We start from the raw sequence: 23628 nt of genomic DNA, 5'->3' as shown, positions 1-23628 counted from the left end.
ATCTAAGGGCTAAGGCATCTCTCGATCTATTGAATTATGTCAATTCATCAAGGGGCCCTACCATGGGTGGGGCGTGATGGGATGATCGTAATTGACAATCCAATTGGATGCGGGCCCACAATGGTGAATTTTTTAATCTAAGACATTGATGAGATGCCGCATGATTAGCAGGCCCAGCCACACAATGTCATTTCATGGGAACGACACAAGTGCTTCAGATAGGATTGCAAATTTGTTTTTTTAATTAGTGTCCATTCCATGCCCCAAAAGCTACCTCTCCATGGTACAGAAGGGCCTATGTAATTAATGAGGGAGATTGATATTAATATAATCATTATAGTACCACTAATCAATTGATGGAAAAAACACCTTGAACTAACATAATTATTAATTAATGTCTGATGTAGAAAAATAATGATCCACCATTGAAGTGGACATAGTATGATTTATGATTTGGGATAATCATAAAATTAAGACTTAACCTCGTTATTTTCTTGGTATTAAGCAAAAAACAAGTACAAGTCAAGCAGACAAAACAAAGGACATCCGGGGCGTGTCTCTGGCTACTATTCAGGTCACCGGAGTCAACATGGCATGCAGGCTGCAGGATGTACAACTAGCAGGATGTACAACTAAGACTGGTGACCATGAAAGGATTCTGATATTGATCGGAGGGTTAGGATCATTGTATGAAAACTATTTTCTCTATTTACGTTGGGGCCCAATAAATGAATAGTTTGGGTCATCCTATAATGTGGGCCCCATTGTGTTTTTTGGAAATTAGGGTAGCAATAATCTTGGAATGGGACAAAAAAAGGACGATTATCCTAGACAATGAGTTCAAAAGCTCAAACATTAGTCCCGACAAATTTTATAGGCAATGCGGAAATTTATAGCAAGAGAGGGGCGTAACCACCAAAAGAATAGGATGGAAGTATTAATATATTGAAGGAAATGATATCATCAATCCACCGTTTTAATAATGGAACTCCCCTGTTTAATTTAGATAATTCTAGTAGATCAGCTGCTAAAGGTCATCTATTATGAAAAGTGATACAGAATTATAATTTTAATTAATCATTCATACTAAAAAGTAGGTAATCCATGGAATGATATGGGTCCCATCTCTTCCTCTAATTAAAAAAGTGGTATTTTAGGGCAAACCACCCCATAGGGCCTCTAGTGTCTACCATCTCAGATGTAGAAGGGAACCCAGTACCTCTAATCACAGAGCTATGGTTTTTTAGAATAAAATAAAGGGATTGAATCCTTAAATTATGGGATAGTACGACAAAGGTTTAAAAAAAAAATTAAGTCCATGGCAGTCACATCACATGGCCTTCCAAGAGAAGGAACACGATTCCCACTTCAAATTGTCTCATATATATGAGAAAACGATTTCTACACACGAGTGAAGATAAGTTATCTACACACTAGCTTAAAATACAGTGGGGGCCCACATTGTTTGGGTGATCCAAAGCATTCATTTGATGGGCCCTCATATAGATAGGGTGTGCCCAAAAAATCAGCTTCATAGGATCATCCTAACCCTTCTAATTGTGGAGGCAAAAAATAGACAGATTTGTGAAGGTTTATACACGTCCATTTTACCTCCACAAATCGTAGGGTTGGGATAATACTATGGAGCAGATTTTTTGTGGACACTCTATCTATGTGAGGGCCAATCAAATGAATGGTTTGGATCACCCAAACAATATCCCCTCAATTGTATATTAAGCTAGTGTGTAGATAACTTATCTACACTTGTGTGTAGAAACCGTTTTCTCTCTCTCTCTCTCTCTCTCTCTCTATATATATATATATATATATATATATATATATATATATATATATATATATATATATTTCATGATAAATTTGCTAGTTTCTTGTGATAAATTTGCTCTCCAAATTTTATTGGTGATTTGCACATTCCAAATAGTAGGCTTGTTTTGAGATAGGCCACCATCCAAAATCCCAACAATCTACTAATCCAAGCTGTTTATTTAAAAGCATAAGGTTAATGATATTTGAGGAGTGCTTCCAGGACGCCAAGGATTCTTGACAAATATACCCTCACATAAGGGTTAAATTTTTAAACAAATGCCCTCGCGCCATCATCGATAGCTATATGAGACTAGCGCCACATAAAGTCTCTCTACTTGACCAATACTGCATCGAAGGAGAGTCCAGCCAGCGAAAGCTTAGCCCAAAAAATGAGTGGCAATGTATTATGTAATAAAGATTTGATGGGCCCCTTGATAAGATTAAAGAATTCTCCTATTTAGAAAATCTTAGCGTATATAATTAGTGCATTTGATTTTATTAGTAAAAGTTGAAAATTTAATTAAGACAAAAAGCAAAAATTCTCATATAAAATATCGACACCAAGATAAATTACACATTGAACTCAGCTTGCCGGAATTATACCTTCGATATTTTATTTTTTCGCTAAGAATAAAATTTATATATTGAAATCTAGGGAATATCTAAGCAAGTTGGCATTGTCTTTGGCAAGAGAGAATAGCCACCTCCTAGCTGAATTTTCTTATTCATGTAATGCATATGAGGGCGATCCTTGGCGCAACGGTAAGGTTGCTCCATTTTGACCTGGTGGTCACGAGTTCGAGTCATAGAAGCAGCCTCTCTACAAAGTAAGGGTAAGGCTGCGTACATCTAGCCCCTCTCCAAACCCTGAATGGCGGGAGCAATCCTTGGCGCAACGGTAAAGTTGCTCTATTATGACTTGGTGGTCACCAGTTCGAGTCACGGAAAAAGCTTCTCTACAAAGCAGGGATAAGGCTGCATACATCTAGCCCTCACTAAGCCGCCCTTTTTTTTTTTCACTTAATGCGTATGAGGTGTCAGACAGTCATGTGCCACTCTTTCATGAAAAAAGGGACTGTAAAATCGGCCCACTCAAATCTAACATGGGAGATTTTATATGCTCAAATCTATCATGGAAGATTTTATATGGTGTGCGCGCGTGAAGTACAATATTTTTCAAAAAGTATTGTGTGGGCCCATTTCTTAGGATAACCCCAACTGTTCATATGTTGGGCCACAACGTGCATAGAATGTACTGGTAAATCATCTACCTAGGATGATCTTAACCCTCCAATCTATAGAGGGGCTGCACATTATAGAAACTTCACATCATCTCAGTTGTTCATTTATTTTGAGGAAAAATCAAATGAAAAGAGTGCAAATTCTCATTATCAAGAAAAGTCCAATAAAAGTTGTGGAAATGATGGGAAATGAAGGAGTGACAAGATCATAATCATATATATTTTTTAATTTTCTTCCTCCTTGCGTAGTCTCTATTGTTGTTCCGTTGTTCTTTATGCCTTGTATTTTCAGCCTCATGACCGACTTGGTCATGGTTGCTTCATCTTAATAAAAATTTTACCATTTCGAAAAGAAAATAAATCATTTCTCAGGAAATAATAAATTCACCCCTTTTCTTTACATGGGACAGCCACATCAGCCCCTCTGCAGTCATAGATACACTAGAGCTGGCTCTCCCAAGTGAAAAAAGAGGGGGATATATAACTTCACTCTGTAAATATAACAAAATGGAGTTATTTTGGGAAGAAATGGGGACCCCCTCATATTTGGAAAAAAGGGCAGAAAATAATTGAAAAGCTCATCAAAATCTCGTACATAATCTCGCACCTGATTCATCTCGCGAGTTAGTCCATTATTTCTCTAGTCTAATGTAGATATAAAAATTAAATAGCCTTTATAATGTAGTTTTTTGTTCCATTCTTCATTGCCATTTCCCAATACTCCTCTTTCTCTCGTTCTCATCTCAAAACATTTGGATGAATAAAAGAGAAAGGAAGCTTTGAGACATGAGAGAAAAGAAAACAAAAAGACTCAAAAGGTTTAGTTAGAAAACATCCATTTCTTGTTTTGTCTCTTTTTTCGTTTGATCTCACCGTCAACAAACCATCTTGTCTTTCTCTTCTCTTTCTCTCTTTTTCTTCTGTGGGTCTGTCTTACCATGTGCCCAAACAAGGACTCTATTTGTAACGAGTATTTGGTACCTAAGGATGGAGGAGGAGGAGGAGGAGAAAAGCTCATCCATAGCTCTACAAGGTGGCCTATTCTAAATGAGGTAACTCTCTCTCTCTCTCTCTCTCTCTCTCTCTCTCGTCCTCTTTGCTTTCTCTTATTTTGATCTGAAATTGCCATTTTTTTCCATCAGAGAATTCTGGGTTCTCCTGCAGGTTCATCTCAAGACTACTTTTTCAATCCAAGTTTCATATTTTCTCTTAGAAATCTCCATGTTTTTTGACATTTTTAGCTCCCTCTCTCTCTCTCTCTCTACATAGTATTTGTGGCAAGTAGACTTATTTTCTATAGAAACAAATCTTTCTTTTCTAAGATTGACCGGAAAATCTGTTTTACGACGTAGTTGTCTGTGTTTTGACCAAAATAGTTAATTTTATTGGGCTACTGATATTCCCACTACCATGTTTTGATAATGAAACGAACTCACATTGTCTTTTATTATATAATCAGCTGTCAAAAGCTATGCAATTCCCAAAATGCTCTCAGCAGTCAATTAAAAAAAAAAGACAAGATGAGTTCGTCTCATTATTAAAACATGGTATTGGAAATATCAGTCGCCTTTGATTGGGGAAGTACTATTTTTTTTTCTTAAAAATGACTAAAATGCTATTTGTATGTTGAATATTCTCTCACTTTACACCTACTCTGATCTGTCTCCTACAACCTAAAAATGGTAGTATTTTGATGTATTTTGGTCATTTAACCTCTTGAACAAAGTATTATACACCGTATAAAATGATGTGTACACCAGGTTGCATGTTGGCCTCTTCTGCAGCTCTTTACTCAACTATTGAAATTGACTAAATGATATTTCCACCCCTCCTGTCTGACCTTTTCCAAGGATGACTATTTTCAAGAAAACTCAAACAAAAGGGATGGAAATTAAGTTATTTTTAAGAAAAGATAAAAGGGGGTGGAGATGCTACAGGGAAGGGGTATAAACATCATTTCCCTTGAAATGGCCTCCCCTACATATATTTGATTACAAAGAGCTTAAATATTTACTCAGGTCATGTGATTTTGACACAACTTTTGGCCGCAAGTCTTGGGTTTATCTTTTCACTTTCCTTAATTCATAAATATGAGATACCCCCCAACAATCTTAAGAGTATTTAGATGATTATTGTGCCATTGATCATGATTGTGGGCTACATCGGATTGCTATAGTTCCATTGATCCTGACCATGGGCTCGATCGGACGGCTATAGTGCCATTGATCATGACCTTGGGCTCAATCGGATGGCCTTTTTGTTGAGCCCTTGAGTTCGCCGGTACGATTTATTGGGCATAATTAAAGCTTGTTATCGAGTTTTGGAATACATTGTCCCCGGTCGATGATTTTGGAGTGTTTTCTCTGATTTTCTTAGATTCGTTAATAATTAATCGCTAAATTCAGTCAGAGAGTATCCAATGATATATTGGATTCGTAACGTATACACGTGTATGTATTCACATGTGCACAGTTGTGCCCATTTCGCGGCTCATTTTTTCCAGGAGAGAACATCCACCTCAGATGAATTATGAATAAGAGGATACATGTTTGGGGTGTGTGCGCGCGCTCGTGTGCGTGCGTGCGAGTGAATGTCTGGGCAATTTTGTGAATAGCCATTGGGCTCACTTTTTCAAGAGAGAATTGATTGGGCGGCACTAAAGAAAATCACTAATAATTAGTGAAAAGAAAATACCTATTTAGAATTGGTTTTTGTTTTCCTGGTTTTTAGAAGCTTTTCGTTCTCCCCCGACTTTCAGTCTCTCATGCTCTCAAGTCTCTCCATCCCCTGCTCATCTCTCATAACTGGCCTCACAAATATTTCACCTAATATTTTTTTTTTCATAGTTTCCAAACATAGCCTTAACTCTTGAAAAAAGGGTCTGTAAAATTACCTAGATACTCACATGTGTGTATATTAGCATATGTCTCAATTTACATGCAGGAAAACATAATGATATGAAGACAGGCTTGTTTCAGGGTTGTCTCAAAAATCCCCACCCTAATGTTGTAATGTTCACCAAGTAGGAAGCATATTTGTCATTTTATCAGAAAATATGTAGTAATCTTGTCATGAAAAGATGGTTACTAATGTTGTATATAGATGAGTTCCCTAAAATGGGTGCCTTTCCTTGCACTAGTTTAAGGAAAATATGAGATAAGGTCCTCATTTTCGGGGTCAGTTCATTTATAATCCCTTGTTTTGGTAGAGACAGTCATTTCATTTGTAATCCCTTGTTTTGGTAGAGACACCCCTCTCTTTATTGTGAGATCATTTGGTTTTTACAACTTCTTAGAACTGTAACTAGGAGAGAAGTTTAAATTATAGAGAAGGGGTATAGAATCCACCCAATTAAAAATTGAATAGGTTTCTAAATTGAAAATATTCATGATCACTTATTTCTTTCTTTTTTGTTTGTTGCCAGTTTCTAAAATGAAGTCTTATCTGTCTAATACAGTACTCAAATCTGGAAGAGATCTCTTTCTAAGAATTGATATGTAAACCCTCTTGGCAAGATAAGTACCATTTTTATTATTTTAAACTTTCTTGTGGATTACAGTTTCAAAGGTATAAAAATACCAGCTTCCTTTCCAAAATTGAATAAGTATTGAAATTAAAAAAAATCTAAAAACTTACTTTTATTTGCTATTATATGTTTGTTGTGTAAGTTTAAATTTTCAAGAAAATATGGGAGGGTTATCTCCTCTTTGTTTTGATAAATGAATTTCCTCTCTTCATTTCAAACCTTATTGAGAGTTGAGACAAAGGTCCTGTTTGTTTTTTATTGTGAGAACATATTATTGTGAGTCCAAAAGTGATTTGGACTGAAATTTGTGTTTAATTTTGAGTCCAATAATCAGTTTTGGACTTGCAATGGGTTCTCAAAATCCAAAACAAACAGGGCCTAAAACTGAATTCCTTTTTTTTTCCCTTCTTTTTTTCATGTAGAAAGAAACATTTCCTTCCTTTTGGCAGGTTTGAGAGGTGTATTCCTTTTAAAATAAATGTTTTGAAAATCTAATAAGATTTACTTAATTTGAATTTTTTTTTTTCTAATTTTTTTTTCATTATTTGTATGTGTTGATGCCGAAATCCGCTCGGTAGAGGCTTGATCCACACTCATCATGTGCTCAAAGAACACGCATTAGGGGTCCCGGAGTGTGGACTCCGGGAGACCACTCCGATACTCAAGTCAGAAATCGCCACACAGCAAGAAATCCAAGCAATAGGAGCAGAGTAACAATACTTGCGAGTTGTAGAAGATTGAAGATGCCTACCTTTTTGAGTGTGGAATCGATTTATAGAAGATGAGTCCGAGGTAGTTTAGAGCACATACCTATTCAGGAGTCTTTCCTTATTGGTCAACTTCCCTATGGAATTTGTTTCCATGTTTATCCGAAGATCACCGAGTTTCCTCATGGGAGTCGGTTTCCATTTTAAACCACCAAACTTCTAGGAGAGTTGCCGTTCCAGGTTTGGTCTTTCTCCTAGGGCACTTTCCTGTTTATTCAAGGTTGCTATCGGTAGAGATGAAAAGACCTTATTACCCTTGTTATTTAAGAGGCATGGCCGGTTGTCAAATTGGGTTAGGTGTCATGTGTCTGATGCCCAGTGGATGGAAGGATTTTACCCCTACTTCTGAACGGAAATGATATTTCCACCCCTTGCTTAACATTTCAACCCTCTTCTTCAACTTTTCATGATTTTTTTCAAGGAAAACAAAGAGGAGGATCTGGGAATATCCTATTTCTGGAAAGACAAACAAAAGAGGTGTAAATGCTAGAGAGAGAGAGAGAGAGAGAGAGAGAGGGTGAAAGTATGATTTTCAATGTATGCCACACTATCCAAAATGCATTGGAATTTTACTGTTGGGCGTGCTACGCACGTCAGCTTTCTGTATCTGTAAAAAATAAAAATCCATTCCTGATATTGTAATTGTTGGGGGGCCTAGACCCACTGCTAATAACATCCACCGATCTACCACCGGCGAACACACATAAATACCCAAGATCTTGCACCTCAAGACGGAGGAAATATATGCTAACAAACCACAACAACCAAAGGGAGTAAATCACAAGCAACCACAAGAAGACAAGGATATATGTGGTTCACCATAGTGGGCTACTCTACGGACAAGGTAACACTCAATCCACTATTTAGATACAAAATAGTATAATGTTACCTCCACCGGTAAATCCAAAGAGAAAGCCCTTCTCTCAAACCTTCTATGCAACCCAAGCAACCCTCAAATCTCTACACCGAGTATGAGAAAAACTCCTTTGGAAAACCCTTCAATACAATGTTTCTCTTGCAATGAAGAAAACTCTATAGAGAAGAGGAACAATGGAAGAAGAAGAATACGCCTTGATAAACAAGACGATGAGAAAAATACCCTATTTGCTTAACTACAAAAAGCCTTCCAAGAGCCCAAAAGAAAACCCCTCCTTTTGCTCTAAACCTTCTCTTCAAGAATAAGCTTGCTTCTGCTTCACCATAAAAGCACTCCTAGACCCCCCAAGAAAAAATCCCTCTTGCCTTGCCCTAGCTTTCTCCTCAAGAAGAACCTTGCTTTTGCTTCACCACAAAAACCCTCTGTGGTACCCGGATCCCGCGAGAGGGGCGGGGCGCGAGCCGCCACGCGCTCTCTCTTTTGGTCTCTCGTATCCACGCGATTGGCGTGTGTTTTTTAATTGTTGATTTTAATTCGTCTTTCCTGTGAACTTGGGATCACTAAGGCAATCCGAATTCCACACGAAAGAGACTGACAGAGTCGCCACCTAGATGTGGGATCTAGGACCCGAAATTAACCAGAAATCTAGACTCGCTACCTGGTTACGAGAATGGAAGGTATGGGGAGTTATCCGCCACATGCACCATTCCTGCCCGATAATCGGTCTTCGATTCCAAAAGCTAACTCTTTTAAATTTATTTTAAATGGCTCATTCAACTCTATGTTAATGTGCGAACTAAGTGATATGCATCCTATGATCTAATTTCAATGTGAATCCTAGATGTGTATCTTGATTTATTAATTTGTCTGGATTCATTCTAAGTGAAAGTTCTCCTAGAATTCTAATTTCATGGAAAGCCCTAAATGATTTGATTAAGCATTTACAAGAAAATTAATATCCAAAACACCACAATTTGTTGTGGTGCCGACTCGCGGGTGGTATGCCGTCAGACATCCAAGCTGCCTACGTACCCAAGCCTCACTGGGATCAGAGTCGACGTAGTTCGGTGCATTTAAGCTAAGCTACATATGCCTAACTCAACTAGGACACCGATCTAGACGGGATTGACTGTTTCAACAGTTTTAAGAGAAGTTATTTAATTCAAGTTGAGGATTTTATTATCTTAGGATTTCATCGAAGATGCTATATGATCCTATCTAAATGCAAGTTGTCCCTTAGACTAATGCAGGTTAGCCTACATCCTAGTTTACTAGGCTTGTCCTATGGAAAAGATCGGGTGACTAGTGTAACTAAACCTATGGCACGGTTGCTATACATAGCAAACGTCCGTGATGAGGCTGGACTCCTGACTCTAGGACTCCCTAAAACCTAAGACTCCCTAAAACTTAGGACACGACACGACACGACACCAGTGTTCCTAAATTGGGCTCTAAGGGTTCCTAAAGGAATTTTGAATCCACCGGCTCTTGGGAATCTCGAATTCTTTTGGGTTTGTGGAAACTTTTAGAGTTTTCTTGAAGCTTTTATTATCTGAAGGTATTTAGTGTGTTTGGTAGCTTTTAAAGTTGTTTATTTAGAAGGTTTTAGTTTCATTTGAAATTTTTAGTGGTCTTTTGGTTAATGGCTTTTAACGGATTTTTATCAGTGGATTTTAAATGGGTGAATTTTAGTTTTGTTAATTTTAGGTTGGATGTACTTTAGATTAATGTCTTTCGATTTTGGTTTGGAAAATGACGTTAACACAACCAAGTTTTGACAATTGCACAAATTCGACAAACCATTGACCATTAAAAGATCTGACAAATGCAGCCCACTAAAACTGTCGTAACTCTTTAACCGCTTGGCCAAATTCAACGTACAAACATGCGTTGGAAAGATCTTTTATAGGGCTACAACTTTGTAGTTCTCCATTGTTTGTAAATCTGTGATTTAGAGGTTCGAATTTGTGTTGCAAACAAAAGGACAGCAACATTAAACTGGAAATGCCTAAAGGTGTGCCGCAACCATTTTGGACTTAACTTTTTAACCGCTCGCTGTCTGATCTAGCACGAATACTCGTTGGAAACGGCACGAAAATATCTACTACTTTGTAGTTAACCATTTCCCACGATTCTGTTGTTTAGAGGTCGAAAAATCTGTTTAAAGTCTAACAGCTAGCACTATGACGGGAATGATATTGGCACCCCCATGTTTTCTTTTGATAGTTCTTATTTTTTTAGTGATTAAAAGACGGTGAATATGAAAAATGGCTTGAATGGGCCTGAGATTAGATTCAAATGGGATGTTTGAAAAAGGGGTTGTTTTTATCTACTTGGCAAGGTGGGGTATGGATATTGGGTTCTTGAGATTGAGTGGGGGCTGTTGTTATCAAATTGGAGTGGGGGCTGTTGTTATCAATTGAAAGATGGAGGTTTTGTAAGCCAAATTAAATGGGTTTTGATAATTCATGTAAAATTCAAGTTTTCTTTCTTGTAAATGTTCAAAATTTTTAATGAATTGTTTTCCCAAAAGAAATCTAAATTCCCTAACAAGCCAATGATTTCAACATCCCATCGCAAATAGGTTCTAATGACCCTAACACATTAATTATATTTAGCATAAGTGAGAACATGACCAAGGCCAAACTAGTACAAAATTAAACATGACATCAACCAAAATATACGCAAAACAACACTCAATCCTACAAATATAGAAAAGAAAATAAAATTCCAAAAGACATACCTTTTTGTAGACGATATTCCATGCAAACTTATGGAGAAGAGGGATTTGGTCTAGAGAGAGGGCTTGAATTTTCTAAGAGAGGGGTTCTCTCCTCTTTTCTTTTTTTTCCTTCTCTTCTTTGGTGAGATGAGAGGGTATTTATAGGAGAATGGGATAGGAGGTTAGGTGAGGTTAGGTGAGGTTAGGTAAGGTTAGGTGAGATTAGGTGATGTTAGGTGAGGTTAGGTGAGGTTAGGTGAGGTTTGGATGGTTATGATGGGAGGAGAGGTTAGGTGAGGTTAGGTGAGGTTTGAATGGTTAGGATGAGAGGAGAGGTTAGGTGGTTTTGGATGGTTAGACCCAGGTCATGATCTGCCATTGATCTAACGATTTACGGAAATCGGGTCTCGGAATGGAATCAGGGTCCGGGCTATGAAGTGACCCTAGCTTATTTTGTCCCGATTGATGATCCGTAAAGTCAGATCAAGATATTAATGACCTAAAACATATAAATCAATGATAGAGGGGGTTCTCACATGGATTTAACACACTAATTTATTTGTTGATTAAAACAAAACAAAATGGGGTGTCTACAGATGCCCCTCTTTGGTAGAGATGACGTAGTCATTGAATACCAAAGTTAAAAATGACAGAACCATTTTGCGTAGTTTTAATCGACAAAGGACTCTCTAGATACAACGCACCTTAACATAATGCAAAACCTTAGATGAAACCCTAGAACTTGAATAATAATAAAAACTCGATGCGGCGCCGTTCACAAACGGGCAATTAGAGAATGAGATATCATTTTCGAATGGATTCTGAAGGGAAAGGACAAAGATCGCTCTCAAACAGTTTTTAGAAGGAGATGAGACGCCGCTCACAAGCGGGTTCAACGAGGATAAGAAGCATTCCCAAATGGACTTGGATAATGAGGCACCGTTCACAAACGGCCTCAAGGAGGATAGAAAACCATTCACAAATGGACTCGAGAAAAGAGGCACCGTTCACAAACGGGCTCAAGGAGAAGACAAGACCATTCACAAATGGACTCGAGAAATGAGGCACCGTTCACAAACGGGCTCAATGAGGAAGATACCATTCACAAATGGATTCGAGAAAAGAGGCACCGTTCACAAACGGGCTCAAGGAGAAGACAAGACCATTCACAAATGGACTCGAGAAATGAGGCACCGTTCACAAACGGGCTCAAGGAGGACGATACCATTCACAAATGGATTCGAGAAAAGAGGCACCATTCACAAACGGGCTCAAGGATAAGACAAGACCATTCACAAATGGACTCGAGAAATGAGGCACCATTCACAAACAGGCTCAAGGAGAAGACGAGACCATTCACAAATGGATTCGAGAAATGAGGCACCGTTCACAAACGGGCTCGACGACACAAGATAGCTTTGATTGATGAATTCAACAATGAAAAATTTAGAGATTTTTATGAATTTGAATTTGACGTAGGATTGGATTTTTTGAATTGGGGATTGGATTTGATGAATTTTTGATTTTTTGAGAAATGAGGCACCGTCCACAAACGGGCTCAAGGAGGACATGAGACCATTCATAAATGAACTCAGAAAATGAGGCACCGTTCACAAATGGGCTCAAGGAGAAGACGAAACCATTCACAAATGGACTCGAGAGATGAGGCACCGTTCACAAACGGGCTCAAGGAGAAGACGAGGCCATTTGCAAATGGGCTCGAGAAAAGAGGTACCGTTCACAAACGGGCTCGAAGAATTTAGAGATTTTCCATGAACTTGAATTTGACGTAAGATTGGATTTGATGAATTTTTTATTTTTTTGAACTCAATGAAATCGGGGATATTATGGATCGTGCCCGACAAAGATGTTGGAAACTAGGACTTTGACGAATGATGAAACGGCAAACCTTTGGAACGAAGAACCATTACTAGCAAGAATGGATTAGGAACATTTTTATGAAACTTCAACAAGATTTTTCTCAAAGAGACTGCTGGTCTTGTCTTCTGGGGATTTTGATAACTGAAACCTTGAACAAGACATTTGAGATTGGTAATTTAGAACAACGACTCTCATGGAAAAGCGGGATCTGCTTCTTGACAGGTGTTTAGATAAACATTTCTTGACCAGGATAACTAACCGGAAGGGAATTATGAATTTGAATGGTTCATCTTTCTGAGAAATTGGCTCAACCACCATTGCATCTGAGGTTCTTCCAAGCTTAAGGTGCCTTCCTGGGGTATGATCTTTTTACGGAAGCTGGGCTTTCTGATGTTTCTACTTCTGAATTTTTCTGAGCTGATCTTCTTTGAAATGAAGTTGTTTGACTAAATTCTCGAGCTCTTTCAGGTATAATTGCAGGGAGCTGCCTAGGCCTGGCCTCCTTCACCAAGACAGTTACATCATTTGGACATAGGAACGACAATTGACTCTTTCTAAAGAGAAAACTTAGATGAAAGGCACTACTCAAAGGATTGAGCAGCCCTGAAGGAGTGAACTTAGAATAATAAAGATTGACTGACTATACTGACAAACATAGTGATGCTTCTGACTTAGTTAATGTTTTGTTTGGTAAGTCTATCCTTTCAAGGAATAGTTTTTCAATTGGTAAACACCGGACTTCTTCCTCGAAACAGTAATGCCTCAAGAATTTAATTACGACCCCTAAGATTGCTTAGCTTCAATGCCCCCAGTTTTGAGGATATCACTTGAATTTGCTTGAACTTCAGTTGATCTTCAGTCTTGATACCGGCTGTTGCCTTCTTATACTGATTCTCTTACCGTGACCAAGTCACCTCTTCAGGGTTTTTAACTTGGCGGACCGCGCTAGCCTTAACTTTTGCCTGAACCACCTTTCTAGGTTTTCGATCCAGCAGGCTATCCCCTTAGCTTTTGCCTAAGCCGCCCTTTCGGGTTTTCAACTTAGCAGGGGAATGATCTTAAATTTTGCCTAGACCGCCCTTTCAGGTTTTCAGTCTAGCAGATCTTCAAACTCCGTTATTTTTCTTATTCATCATCATTTCATTTTTTTATTGTATCTCAGGACCTAGCTCATTAGTTCTGAACACCAGAAGGACTTTTATAGGTAGGATAGGGCTTTTCAAAGAATGGCTTAAGGCTCAACAAAGATTTCGACCGAACCTGTGAACAGGTCGCCTACATATCCCAAGGTAGGAATCAGGTCGTGTGTAGTTCAGGGCGAATGCCCCTAGTTTGAAGATAAATTGTTTGATTTTTTTTTCCTTTTTTCTTTTCTTTCTGGAACAATTAACTTCTCTTCTTTTGGAACTTGTCCCTCTCTGTTTTTTTTTTGAAAGGATTGAATTTCTTTTCCTTTTTGAATCGACCGAACTCGGTTCAACCGAGTTGCCTACGTACCCCAGTATAGGGATCAGGTCTCGCGTAGTTCGGGGGAATGCCCCAAGTTTGATGGGTTTTCAAGAAAATTTGATTTAGGCTCGAAGGGTTTGCAAATCGGTATTCTTTTGACATTGGGTTTTGATTTTGGGATTTAATCGGCCAAAGGAGGCCTTTCGATGTTCAGATTGGGAATCGATCTAGGTTACTAGAGTCTGTCTGGTACTGATTATTTATTTCTTTTTTTTCTCTTTTTTTTTTCACGGAGTTTGACGGCATTTCCAGGTAAGATAATGGATTTTCTTCTTTCAAGATTCTAATGCGTGCTTTCGGCTTTCATAGAGCGAAACTTGTTCCTTGACATCCTCCATCTATGGATTTGTAACTCTTGATATCTGATGACCACTTTTCAATACTTGTTCTTGAACTTCTTATCTTGAATTTGTTGGCTTCATGTTATGAATTTGAGAACCAAGGTCATTGATTGGAAATATGAAAGTTATTTCCACTCTATGCCCCTTGCATAGCATATGATATTCACTTCATTCTTTCTTGAACCTTCTATCTATGTCTTGCCCCTGGTATCGGTTGTAGCTTTTCTAGACAATCTTCTTATTCTTGAAATAATTTTATCAATTCTTCACACTCTTTAGAGGGTAATGTATTTTCAATCGGCATTCACTGAATCAAAGTTTCAGTGCCAGTGTTTATCATTTCAATTTCATCTTTGAAAGGTTGGGATTGGCGCTCCTCCTCTCGTTCAAGTAATTGCTGTGACTCAAGTGGAGTTTCGTCAATTTTGTCCTCATTTGAAGAGGGAGTCTTATTTTAAGATCAGAAGCACACTTAAGAACAGACACAAGTGAACTTTTTGGAACTGACCGAAATTTTATTTAAAGAAAAGCTATTACATCAGACGACCTATCCTGAACATTCTCAGGATTCACAACTCTAAATAAGAAAGGGAAACAGAAGATAACTTGCCTGGACTAGGCATTGACCTTTAACTGTAAGACCGGACTCAACAATTATACTGACCATGATGACTGACTCAACATAAAATAGTAAGTGACTAAAACTTTAACTGCTGCAACTGTTTGGCGTTGAAGGCTCGGCGAAGGCTGGTTCGTTCTGAACATCATCATGGCTGATACTTTCAATTTTGGACAATGATGACTGATTCGCATAGGGAAATGCCCCTAGCTCAAGGATTCTGAGAGTGAACTCTGAAGGACTTAGCAAAATAATCTTGAAAAAGGTAGCCCCTAGAGGAGGAACAGACCAGGGGTACAAGCAAGATTGGATTATCTGGACCAGGCATGATCAGATCATGAGAACGCATAATCGAAAGATTGTGAGATTCTGCATCTGCCAGTTAGGGGATGGCATGAAGATACGATTGAATTGTATGATAGAAGAATCAAAGACGCACGATCAAGAGATTAGATGAGATAGCATAAGATTGCTTTCAACGGATAGATCATGAATGACTAATCCTATGAGATCTTTGGAAATGATGGGATTTATATCCTAACCCCAAAGGGAAAGTTTTTAATCTTCACACATTTTAACAGTGTTACCTGAAGGCATCAACCCTAATCCTAATCTATCGGAGTGGAGAGAGGATCTCGACTCATGACTTTGTTTGTGTACCTAGGACCGATCGTAGCCATTGGAAGATGGTCTACGGCCTAATCTAGACACAAATAGGTAGGATATCCTAAACTAGGCTCACACACGTGATGCACATGTGTTCGTATACTACATGCATGTGTGGGTTAATCTAGGGGTAAGGCCAAGAGTTCCCTTAGCGCGAATCCCTGTTCGATATACTGTACCAGTGTCCGGCGTATCAGTACGTGAACAAGAGATCCGTTTACGTACCATAAAGGTACTAGGCTAAGGGTGGAATGTTTCTCTAGCACAGAGGCACCAGGTGATGAAATCCCAGTCAACCATGCTAGATAACACTCCGGGTTCCTAAAATAGGACGTGTGTGCACGTGAGATGCAAGGGTTTAGATGCAAGTGATGTAAGTGTGTGCAATATGTTTGCGCAATCTATGATGCCTTCAGGTTTTGTTAGATTAAGTTCAAGTAAAATGTGATGAGAAAATAAAACAAGACAAACTAATCTGACAAGTATACAAGAGATAGAGTTTTCATGAGCCAGTTAAAATAGATTCAAATAAGTTATCCTTTGGAATTGTGATGAAGTTAGGTGATCCCCAGCAGAGTCGCCAGACTGTGGTACCCGGATCCCGCGAGAGGGGTGTGGGCGCGAGCCGCCGCGCGCTCTCTCTTTTGGTCTCTCGTATCCACGCGATTGGCGTGTGCATTTTATGATTGTTGATTTTAATTCGTCTTTCCTGTGAACTTGGGATCACTAAGGCAATCCGAATTCCACACGAAAGAGACTGACAGAGTCGCCACCTAGATGTGGGATCTAGGACCCGAAATTAACCAGAAATCTAGACTCGCTACCTGGTTACGAGAATGGAAGGTATGGGGAGTTATCCGCCACATGCACCATTCCTGCCCGATAATCGGTCTTCGATTCCAAAAGCTAACTCTTTTAAATTTATTTTAAATGGCTCATTCAACTCTATGTTAATGTGCGAACTAAGTGATATGCATCCTATGATCTAATTTCAATGTGAATCCTAGATGTGTATCTTGATTTATTAATTTGTCTGGATTCATTCTAAGTGAAAGTTCTCCTAGAATTCTAATTTCATGGAAAGCCCTAAATGATTTGATTAAGCATTTACAAGAAAATTAATATCCAAAACACCACAATTTGTTGTGGTGCCGACTCGCGGGTGGTATGCCGTCAGACATCCAAGCTGCCTACGTACCCAAGCCTCACTGGGATCAGAGTCGACGTAGTTCGGTGCATTTAAGCTAAGCTACATATGCCTAACTCAACTAGGACACCGATCTAGACGGGATTGACTGTTTCAACAGTTTTAAGAGAAGTTATTTAATTCAAGTTGAGGATTTTATTATCTTAGGATTTCATCGAAGATGCTATATGATCCTATCTAAATGCAAGTTGTCCCTTAGACTAATGCAGGTTAGCCTACATCCTAGTTTACTAGGCTTGTCCTATGGAAAAGATCGGGTGACTAGTGTAACTAAACCTATGGCACGGTTGCTATACATAGCAAACGTCCGTGATGAGGCTGGACTCCTGACTCTAGGACTCCCTAAAACCTAAGACTCCCTAAAACTTAGGACACGACACGACACGACACCAGTGTTCCTAAATTGGGCTCTAAGGGTTCCTAAAGGAATTTTGAATCCACCGGCTCTTGGGAATCTCGAATTCTTTTGGGTTTGTGGAAACTTTTAGAGTTTTCTTGAAGCTTTTATTATCTGAAGGTATTTAGTGTGTTTGGTAGCTTTTAAAGTTGTTTATTTAGAAGGTTTTAGTTTCATTTGAAATTTTTAGTGGTCTTTTGGTTAATGGCTTTTAACGGATTTTTATCAGTGGATTTTAAATGGGTGAATTTTAGTTTTGTTAATTTTAGGTTGGATGTACTTTAGATTAATGTCTTTCGATTTTGGTTTGGAAAATGACGTTAACACAACCAAGTTTTGACAATTGCACAAATTCGACAAACCATTGACCATTAAAAGATCTGACAAATGCAGCCCACTAAAACTGTCGTAACTCTTTAACCGCTTGGCCAAATTCAACGTACAAACATGCGTTGGAAAGATCTTTTATAGGGCTACAACTTTGTAGTTCTCCATTGTTTGTAAATCTGTGATTTAGAGGTTCGAATTTGTGTTGCAAACAAAAGGACAGCAACATTAAACTGGAAATGCCTAAAGGTGTGCCGCAACCATTTTGGACTTAACTTTTTAACCGCTCGCTGTCTGATCTAGCACGAATACTCGTTGGAAACGGCACGAAAATATCTACTACTTTGTAGTTAACCATTTCCCACGATTCTGTTGTTTAGAGGTCGAAAAATCTGTTTAAAGTCTAACAGCTAGCACTATGACGGGAATGATATTGGCACCCCCATGTTTTCTTTTGATAGTTCTTATTTTTTTAGTGATTAAAAGACGGTGAATATGAAAAATGGCTTGAATGGGCCTGAGATTAGATTCAAATGGGATGTTTGAAAAAGGGGTTGTTTTTATCTACTTGGCAAGGTGGGGTATGGATATTGGGTTCTTGAGATTGAGTGGGGGCTGTTGTTATCAAATTGGAGTGGGGGCTGTTGTTATCAATTGAAAGATGGAGGTTTTGTAAGCCAAATTAAATGGGTTTTGATAATTCATGTAAAATTCAAGTTTTCTTTCTTGTAAATGTTCAAAATTTTTAATGAATTGTTTTCCCAAAAGAAATCTAAATTCCCTAACAAGCCAATGATTTCAACATCCCATCGCAAATAGGTTCTAATGACCCTAACACATTAATTATATTTAGCATAAGTGAGAACATGACCAAGGCCAAACTAGTACAAAATTAAACATGACATCAACCAAAATATACGCAAAACAACACTCAATCCTACAAATATAGAAAAGAAAATAAAATTCCAAAAGACATACCTTTTTGTAGACGATATTCCATGCAAACTTATGGAGAAGAGGGATTTGGTCTAGAGAGAGGGCTTGAATTTTCTAAGAGAGGGGTTCTCTCCTCTTTTCTTTTTTTTCCTTCTCTTCTTTGGTGAGATGAGAGGGTATTTATAGGAGAATGGGATAGGAGGTTAGGTGAGGTTAGGTGAGGTTAGGTAAGGTTAGGTGAGATTAGGTGATGTTAGGTGAGGTTAGGTGAGGTTAGGTGAGGTTTGGATGGTTATGATGGGAGGAGAGGTTAGGTGAGGTTAGGTGAGGTTTGAATGGTTAGGATGAGAGGAGAGGTTAGGTGGTTTTGGATGGTTAGACCCAGGTCATGATCTGCCATTGATCTAACGATTTACGGAAATCGGGTCTCGGAATGGAATCAGGGTCCGGGCTATGAAGTGACCCTAGCTTATTTTGTCCCGATTGATGATCCGTAAAGTCAGATCAAGATATTAATGACCTAAAACATATAAATCAATGATAGAGGGGGTTCTCACATGGATTTAACACACTAATTTATTTGTTGATTAAAACAAAACAAAATGGGGTGTCTACACCCTCATAGGGCTCCTAAGAGAAAACACCTCTTGCCTTGCCCTAAACTTCTCTCCTCTCTACATTTTTCCTCTTTCTTCAAACCCTATCTTACATATGCAAACCATATAAATAGAGAGAAAACACATTTCACTTAGAAGGGCCAAGTTGGACCCACTCTAAGAATGAAATGGAATAGGTGATTTTGTATGACCAACTCAACAATCTCCACCTTGATGCATAATCACCGCCATGTCGATCTTCCTTCTTGAATCCAAGAGAAGTTAAACTCCAATCCAACTTCTCTCCTTAAACCACCTTAGTGAGCTTATCCCCCACTTCTATTCGGTTCCCACTTTGAACAATCATATCCTTCCATCTTCTCAATAAAAAGCTCCATCTTAAATGTGTGGCTAGTCATTTTTCTCAAACATTGCTTCTCTCAAGCACTTTCACATCACAAACACATTGTGTGTGAAAGACCTGAATGCTCTGATACCAATTGTTAGGGGGCCAAAACACACCGCCAATAACATCCACCAATCTACCATCGGCGAACACATAGAAATACCCAAGATCTTGCACTACAAGATGGAGAAAATATATGCCAACAAACTACAACCACCAAAAGGAGCAAATCACTAGCAACCATAAGAAGACAAGGATATACGTGGTTCACCACAATGGGCTACTCCACGGATAAGGTAACACTCAATCCACTATTTAGATCCAAATAGTATATGTTACCTCCACTGGTAAATCCACAGATAAAACCCTTTTCTCCAACCTTCTATGCAACCCCGAAGCAACCCTCAAATTTCTATACCGAGTATGAGGAAAACCCTCAAATAGAATGCTGCTCTTGCAATGAAGAAAACTCTATGGAGAAGAAGAACAATGAACGAAGAAGAATACACTTTGATAAACAAGACGAGGAGGAAACTACCCTTTTTGCTTCACCACAAAAAGCCTTTCAAGTGCTCAAGAGAAAACCCCTTCTTTTGCTCTAAACCTTCTCTTCAAGAATAAGCTTGCTTTTGCTTCAGCACAAAAGCATTCCTAGAGCCCCCAAGAGAAAACCCCTCTTGCCTTGTCCTAACTTTCTCCTCAAGAAGAAGAACCTTGCGTTTGCTTCACCACAAAAGCCCTCCTAGGGCCCCCAAGAGAAAACACCTCTTGCCTTTCCCTAGCCTTCTCTGCTCACTACATTTGCCCTTCTTCTTCAAACCCTCTCTTACACATGCAAACCATATAAATAGAGAGAAAACACATCCCATTTAAAGGGCCAAGTTGGACCCACTCCAAGAATGAAATAGAATAGGTGATTTTGTATCACCAACTCAACGGTAATAGCAGAACCCGAAATAAAAGTCAAATAAAGTAAGGCAAACTGAAATGGTGAATAATGCTTAAACTAATGGGTGCGAACAGAAATTACTGATATTAAATTATGGGTGTCTCTATACATTCCTGATACTGAAATAGGTGCTGATATCTACTACATGTTCTTTCATATTTACACTCTTATTTCATGTTTGACTAATCTGCCAATTCTTAAAACAAACAACACATTTACTGATCATTTTGCTATAAAATAAGTTTTCCTACCCCTTGTCTTCTTTTGTGTTTGTTCAATTTACACTTAATATTTTATTTGCACTCCCTTGCCAGTCTAATGGTACTCCTTTATAAAACACTTTAAAGTGGATTTTCTAGCTTTTGGGGAATTGTAACAGCCCATAGCAACTGGGTTATAAAACTGTCAGGGCATGTTTGGCAACCATGAAAAATATTCCATGGAATACAAGTGGGGCCAGTTGTGAGAGATGGGCCGAGATAGAGACTTGAGTGAGGGGAGAGTCTAACAGGGGGGAAAGACCCAATCTGAAGTAGTGAAGTAGAGTATTTTTTACTGTATTTTTATGGATTTCTTGTTCCCCCTCCTCTCCACTCGTGCCCTTTTAAGTCTCTCCCCTCCCTCATTGTCTGCTCTCTTTTACATATTGGACCCATGAATATTCAATGTCTGTATTTTCTTGACTGCCAAACATGCCCCGAATTAGACAAAGGAGTGCTATTATTAAAACAAGGGGCTATGGATAAAATTTTCCTTCTTATCTTCATTCCTATACATACAATGTCTATGCTGATATTTTTCTCCTGTTTTGATGCACATTCAGGTCGTAGAGGAGCTAATACCTCTTGGGAAACTTACATTCCCTATACTGATAACAAGCTTGCTTTTCTATTCAAGATCCATAATCTCCATGCTCTTCTTGGGTCATCTTGGAGAAATTGAATTAGCAGGTGGGTCACTCTCAATTGGGTTTGCAAACATCACTGGATACTCAATCATCAAAGGCTTGGCCATGGGGATGGAACCCATTTGTTGCCAGGCCTATGGAGCCAAAAAATGGGCTGTTATGATCCAAACTTTCAGAAAGACCTTCTTCCTCCTCTCCCTCGCCACAATACCCATTGTAATACTTTGGCTTTTCATGGAACCAATCCTACTGCATTTAGGCCAAGATCCAACCATTACATCAGTGGCAAGAGTTTACATCACATTCTCCATTCCTGAATTGCTAGCCCAAGTCCCTCTCCAGCCTTTGAGGATCTTCTTAAGAACCCAAAGCTTAACCACTCCCCTCACAATATCAACAACAATTGCACTAATTCTCCACTTTCCAATCAATTACATTCTTGTGGTGTATCTGAACTTAGGAGTGAAAGGTGTGGCTTTGGCCTCAGCTTGGAACACACTTAATCTGAACTTGGGATTGCTAGTTTACTTAGCTTTCTTGTCAAAATCCACGCTCAAGCCGTGGAACTGCGTGATGAAGACTTCATGGTTTGAAGGTTGGAGGCCATTGCTGGCCTTAGCAATTCCGAGCATGGTTTCTGTGTGCTTGGAGTGGTGGTGGTATGAAGTGATGGTGATCTTGTGTGGGCTTCTGAAAAGTCCTCGTGCGAGTGTGGCGGCAATGGGGATTCTAATTCAAACAACCAGTTTGATTTACATCTTCCCCTACTCATTGAGCTTAGGGTTATCGACCCGGGTTGGCCTATTGTTGGGTGCGGGTCGACCCGATAGGGCTCGATTGGCAACTTGGGTCGGGCTTGGCTTGGCATTTACTTGTGGATTCTTAGCCTTCGCTTTCACAATTGTAGTAAAAGATGGATGGGGGAAATTGTTTACCTGTGAGCCTCATATTCTTGAATTGACATCCATTGTGCTTCCAATTATTGGGTTCTGTGAGATTTGGAACTCTCCACAAACTGCTGGTTGTGGTGTTCTGAGGGGAAGTGCGCGGCTGAAAGTTGGGGTGAAAATAAATTTTGGTTCGTTTTATCTGATCGGTATACCGGTGGCAGCGCTCTTCTGTTTCATGATGAAGGTGGGGTTTCGCGGCTTATGGTTTGGGCTTGTTGCGGCACAGGTGACCTGTTTGTGTATGATGTTGTCTGTTGTGTTGGGGACTGATTGGGAACACCAAGCTGAGAGAGCAAAGGAGCTTACTGAGGGTGCAGATACAGGGAAGGGTGATTTGGAAGCCAACCTTCTTCATTGAAGATATACTGAATTTATTTGAATAATCCCTGTGTGAAATGGGGAGTGGTCTTCTCTTTCAAAAACTGATATTTAAGGAATGCTGATAGTAATATATATACATAAATATAGCAAATGTCTTCAATACAGATCTTGCAGGAGTAATTCATTTTCATAGAAGAAAGAAAAAAAAACAAACCATATATTCTGTGAATATATCGAAAGTAACTAAGAACCCTGATATATATAGAGTTCTTCTGCCTTCTATAGTTTCTCATATGCACAATGTACAAATGCACAATAACTTCATTGTTCACTCATGAGAAAGAAGATTATAAAGCTCTCATCAAAGATGTGAAGAAGAAGAACAAACTGTCATTTCCACTACAAAACAAGAATCGAAGGTTGAACAAAATGATAGCAAAATTGCTAAGGAATAAATGATGAGAGAGAGAGAGAGAGAGAGAGAGAGAGAGAGAGAGCTTTGCTAATGTGGATTGGCCCAGGCCCAAAACCCCTATGCCTCAATTTGATCAGCTGACCTCTGATCCTTGGTTCTTAACACCAATTAACCTAATAAAGATCTGATTATTTCATTCTCAGGCTATAATATGTAAATGTGGGATTGAGAATTGGGTCAT

At 38.9% G+C, this 23628-nt stretch overlaps 1 protein-coding gene across 1 annotated transcript; it reads left to right on the top strand.

The window, feature by feature from the left end:
* Positions 1-3996: 3996 nt before the first annotated feature.
* On the top strand, positions 3997-23252 carry LOC143849288 (protein DETOXIFICATION 53-like). Its single transcript, XM_077358276.1, has 2 exons — positions 3997-4120; positions 21618-23252. Exons 1-2 carry the CDS (start codon positions 4007-4009, stop codon positions 23007-23009), a joined length of 1506 nt encoding a protein of 501 aa, XP_077214391.1. The 5' UTR covers positions 3997-4006; the 3' UTR covers positions 23010-23252.
* Positions 23253-23628: the final 376 nt, after the last annotated feature.

This window comes from Tasmannia lanceolata, unplaced genomic scaffold, assembly GCF_043159265.1.
Source record: "Tasmannia lanceolata isolate RefF3 unplaced genomic scaffold, GAP_Taslan_0.1 ptg000018l, whole genome shotgun sequence".
NCBI classification, from domain to species: Eukaryota; Viridiplantae; Streptophyta; class Magnoliopsida; order Canellales; family Winteraceae; genus Tasmannia; species Tasmannia lanceolata.
Note: the sequence above shows the minus strand (reverse complement) of the source record. Positions and strands in the feature narration are given on the sequence as shown.